General features: G+C 35.9%; 1 protein-coding gene across 1 annotated transcript; it reads left to right on the plus strand.

Moving 5' to 3' along the window:
- Positions 1-961: 961 nt before the first annotated feature.
- Positions 962-3,950, plus strand: LOC135216032 (uncharacterized). Its single transcript, XM_064250974.1, has 2 exons — positions 962-1,360; positions 3,104-3,950. The coding sequence occupies exons 1-2, from the start codon at positions 1,352-1,354 to the stop codon at positions 3,626-3,628; spliced, it is 534 nt and encodes a 177-aa protein (XP_064107044.1). The 5' UTR covers positions 962-1,351; the 3' UTR covers positions 3,629-3,950.
- Positions 3,951-4,582: the final 632 nt, after the last annotated feature.

Raw genomic sequence — 4,582 nt, forward strand, 5'->3', positions numbered from 1 at the left:
CTAAAAGAATAATATTTTTGCCTCTCGGATTATCCTGTGATCTTGAAAAGGTCAAGACTGAAAAATAGTTTGGAAAATAATCTTCAACCTTCATTGTACCTCCCTAATCAAGTTTAGTCAGTAGCAGATAACTAAAACGTTTTTTTTTTTTTCAAATGGCCTTTAACCTCGGTAAAAAGTTAATGATCGAAGGTAATTGGAGAAAATAATCACCAGTTTCCTGGGTGACTAACTATAAAGTTTAGTACAATCCAATGTTGACCCTTAAAATGACTTGACTTGAAAAGTCAAGGTCAGAAATGCTCAAAATAATATTTCCTAAACACTTGACCTCTTAAGCCAAGAAGCTTCTAAACACCATAGCTTCAAAATACGAAGAAAAGCTTTTTTTATTAGCATTTATACCGACTTGTGGCCTTGCTAAAGGATAAAAGGTCAAACATTTTGAGGAAAATAGTTACAACACGTGAAGTCACCGACCACCGAGATTTGTCAAAATCAAAGAAAATATCGGGAGAGTAAGACGAAGTATTCAATTAACAATATCTCCAAAATCCTTCCCTTATTATGTAGCCCTATAATAATAATAATAATAATAATAATAATAATAATAATAATAATAATAATAATAATAATAATAATAATATGCTGGAAGTTATCCCTCTTTTAAACATGTTTTATCAAAAATTATTGCTGCATCAGCTGCATTAAGAACCTCTATAAAATTCATGAAGCTGATGCAGCAATAATAATAATAATAATAATAATAATAATAATAATAATAATAATAATAATAATAATAATAATAATAATAATAATAATAATAATAATAATAATAATAATCGTACAACTTAGTCGAATAATAAAAGAAAAAAATAAGTAAACAACAGGTGACATACTAGAAGGGGAACACCTTCCGAATACCTGTGAGGGAAAGGCAGTCATGTGATGGCACGGGTGCCGTAGCGTTGTTGTGCCTTTCACCACACCTAAGGAGGTTAGTGTCAGACGAACGAAGCCAACATCGTCCCGACCATGCACAGTTCATACCGATGATTCGCCAAGTGTCACCGGGCCATGACGACGACCTCCTCCGGCAAATATTTTTATTCATCCAACGGCACAGAGGTGAAACTTCATTCGGTGATCTAGTCCTTGGTGAAAGTGGCTTACGGTGAAACTCTCTCTTGATTTGGCGGAAACTGGCAACTGCCAGCCATCCCTACATGGCACCCGAAGCCAGAAAGTTATAAGAGAGAGTCGCAGGAAAGTTCCTTCAGTGACCGTTGCTCTTGGGTGGTTGCAAGTTCAAAGACTTATCTGTTCTTTGTCGCTAGCATCGTTCTCCAAGATGAAACTGGTAAGCCAAGAGTTGTTGTGTTTCCCGTTTTCTTTCCCGTTGCATAAACGTGTTATTACCTTCATCCGAGCTTTCAATTTCACAGGTGAGGTCAAAGATCGGTGTATTTGCTTCTTTTGAGTCTCGTCTATTATTTTCGATGATAAAAGAAAAGACTTCATCATGAAATTCTATGAAAGTGTGCTTATCGCAAGAAATACAGGTATCGTCTTGGTCTTAAGGTATTATACTCGTTAGACGTTCAAAATCCAAGAGCTTTACTTCATAGCCACTAAATATACAAGCAATCATTCGTTTGACACGTTCATTGCATGCACGTGTTTAAAAACATCCACATCTTTCTACTTTTTTCGCAAAATGTTAAACATTAAGTGAAAGACGAACATTTCTTAATCTTACCTTCGGAAAGACAAGACACAATAAATACTCTGAGGTCTTGATAGTAAAAGCAAATAAATTAGAATACTTTCAGTTTTCTCAATGTAAATCTATTCGAGTTTTAGGATATAGGTATGTGTCATAAAGACACCTGTTCATTATCTTTTTACATTTATATATTCTTAATGCACAGGTCTGTAAAAAATGACATTTCAGCAAGATTTTCATTTGATTTCTTCAAAGGACTGGACGGAAATCTTGTCTTTCTTTATTTGTATTGTTATCCATGTTGTGGTTTGACTCTGAGCTAATTTACCTCAGGATGCATTGGGCCGAATCCTACATGAAAAGGTTTGAATCTCCTCACACGTTTCCTGTTCGGATTCAGTGTTTAAAGGAAGAATTGAGGAGTTCAAAGGTCTTCACTATCTTAAGATAGAAAAGAATATATTATTATTATTATTATTATTATTATTATTATTATTATTATTATTATTATTATTATTATTATTATTATTATTATTATTATTATCATAAAGGAAAGAAAAGACGAAACGTAAGCCATTCATATAGGACTCACAATATGACTCGTAAATAAGAGCGCATTATTATTATTATTATTATTATTATTATTATTATTATTATTATTATTATTATTATTATTATATTATTATTATTATTATTATCATCATTATAAAGAAAATATTTAACCTAAAATATTAATACAAACCTCACACAACACGGTTCGCAAACAACATCGCAATGAAATACAATTGCATGGCAACTGAATACCGGAAACATGCCAGAATGAAGCAACACTTTCTCATCAGCCAGTGATGTCTGTAATCAGGATGTGCATTGCACAACGAGGGAAGAGAGAGAAAGGAAAACAACAAAATTGCTTCCCAGAAGGTCGATATATTCAGAGAGAGAGAGAGAGAGAGAGAGAGAGAGAGAGAGAGAGAGAGAGAGAGAGAGAGGGGTAAAGGCTTCGATGTTTGGTATGGCGGAAATGTTTTGAATTCTACTTAATTGTAAATGGAATTCGAAAGTTGAAGGGTATTGTTGCATTGTTGTATGTTATGAAGGCCATGTGCAATAATAGCTAAGAGAAGCACATCATTATCTAATTATACATTCCATGTCTAAAAAACTTTTCCCATCCGTTTTTTTTAATTAGACACGCACGCATGATTTAGTATTATTAAAAACTAAAATTCTATAATCAGTCTATCTTTAAGACTGCGGGTCTTGACAGCCTAAATGACACTTTTCAGTAAAAAATAAATACGAGCCTCTATATTCATTATGACCTCTCTTCCATTACGAGTATCCCTCTAACTTCATCGTTCTCTGTCTTTCCAGGGCTTCGTGACGTTGGCCCTCTGCTTTATGCTTGGTCTCACAGCGGTCCGAGCTAGCCCCGCCGGGGGGGGAGGGGGGGAATCCGGTCACGAAGAGGAAGGCCCCATCTACGTCAGGCAAGAGAAGCTCGGGGGGCTCTTCCTACGGGGACTCGGACTGCAGAAGTTCTTCGGAATGTTCAACCTGCACGGATTCGGCGGGTACGCGGGCAAAGGCTACGAGAGAGGTTTCCCTTACGGGAAACCCTTCGGGCACGGACCGCGCATCCCTCACGTGCCAGAGATCTACAATTACGGCCCTCTCATCCCACTCGAACTCATCCCTGAGAAGGAAAAGGTCGCCAAGAGACCCAAAAAGCCTCTAGGACCTGTTCAGTGGGTGGGAGGCCTTAGTCCCTTTGAGAGAGGACACGGTCCTTCTGCGGGAGGACACGGTCTTCCTGCGGGAGAACACCGGCGTTCTGGACACCGTCCTTCTGCGGGAGGACACCGTCCTTCTGCAGGAGGATACCGTCCTTTTGCGTGAGGACACCGTCCTTCGGGAGGAGGGCGTGGAGATTCAGAGGGAGGCCATGGATAAGGAAGGTCGTTATATTATTTATTTAAATAATAACTAATTCTATGAAACTGAACTTACTGTGTAAGTGTTCCTATTTTTGTAAGAATGTTGAAAATACATTTCCTTACTATACAACTTTATATTGACAAATATACCACAATAATGATCGCGAATTTCACTTGTTACCACTATAATTGTGATTTTATATATACATACATATATATTTGTATATATAGACATTAATGAAATTACCTTGAATTTAATATTTTATTCATAAATTTTGCCAATACCACCGAGTTTATTTTCCCTCATTACTGAATAAAGAATACAATGGTTCATGGAGCTTTATAAAGGAGACAGATTAACTGTAAAATAAGCACATAAGTATGAGTAAAAAAAAAATTTAACGATTCCACAATCCTCATTTCCAAACTAAACTCTCTCTATCTCTCTCTCTCTGTTTGAATAAATGAAAAGAATTTATACAATGTAGTGTTCACCTAAGTTTCTGAAAATAATGGACTCCACCATTTTATCCAAAGGGTGTTAGCTTTCAATCAAAATTGCGAAATCAGTTCTATTAACACACTTATCTCCTCCGGTCAGAATGAATGAACGCTTTAAACTAACTTGTTATAGGTACTATAAATTAACAAAAATTAAGATACAGATAACTTTATGGATACGTAAACACAACATAAGTCAGAGGAACTAAGGAAATAGTGCATGGCATTTACAACCTCGCTTAAAATAGCGAACATTGAGTATAACAACACTACTGTCTTTCTTAAAATAGACAGCATTAGCATCAACAATACTCCTACTTATAACTATTTCAAAAGAAATGGAACTTCCTTTATATTAGGTATTTCTTGGTATCTTAACTTCTGTGTGTTCCGAAAAGTAAGCATAAATAGATTC

The sequence above is a fragment of the Macrobrachium nipponense genome, chromosome 6 (genome assembly GCF_015104395.2).
Source record: "Macrobrachium nipponense isolate FS-2020 chromosome 6, ASM1510439v2, whole genome shotgun sequence".
NCBI lineage: Eukaryota > Metazoa > Arthropoda > Malacostraca > Decapoda > Palaemonidae > Macrobrachium > Macrobrachium nipponense.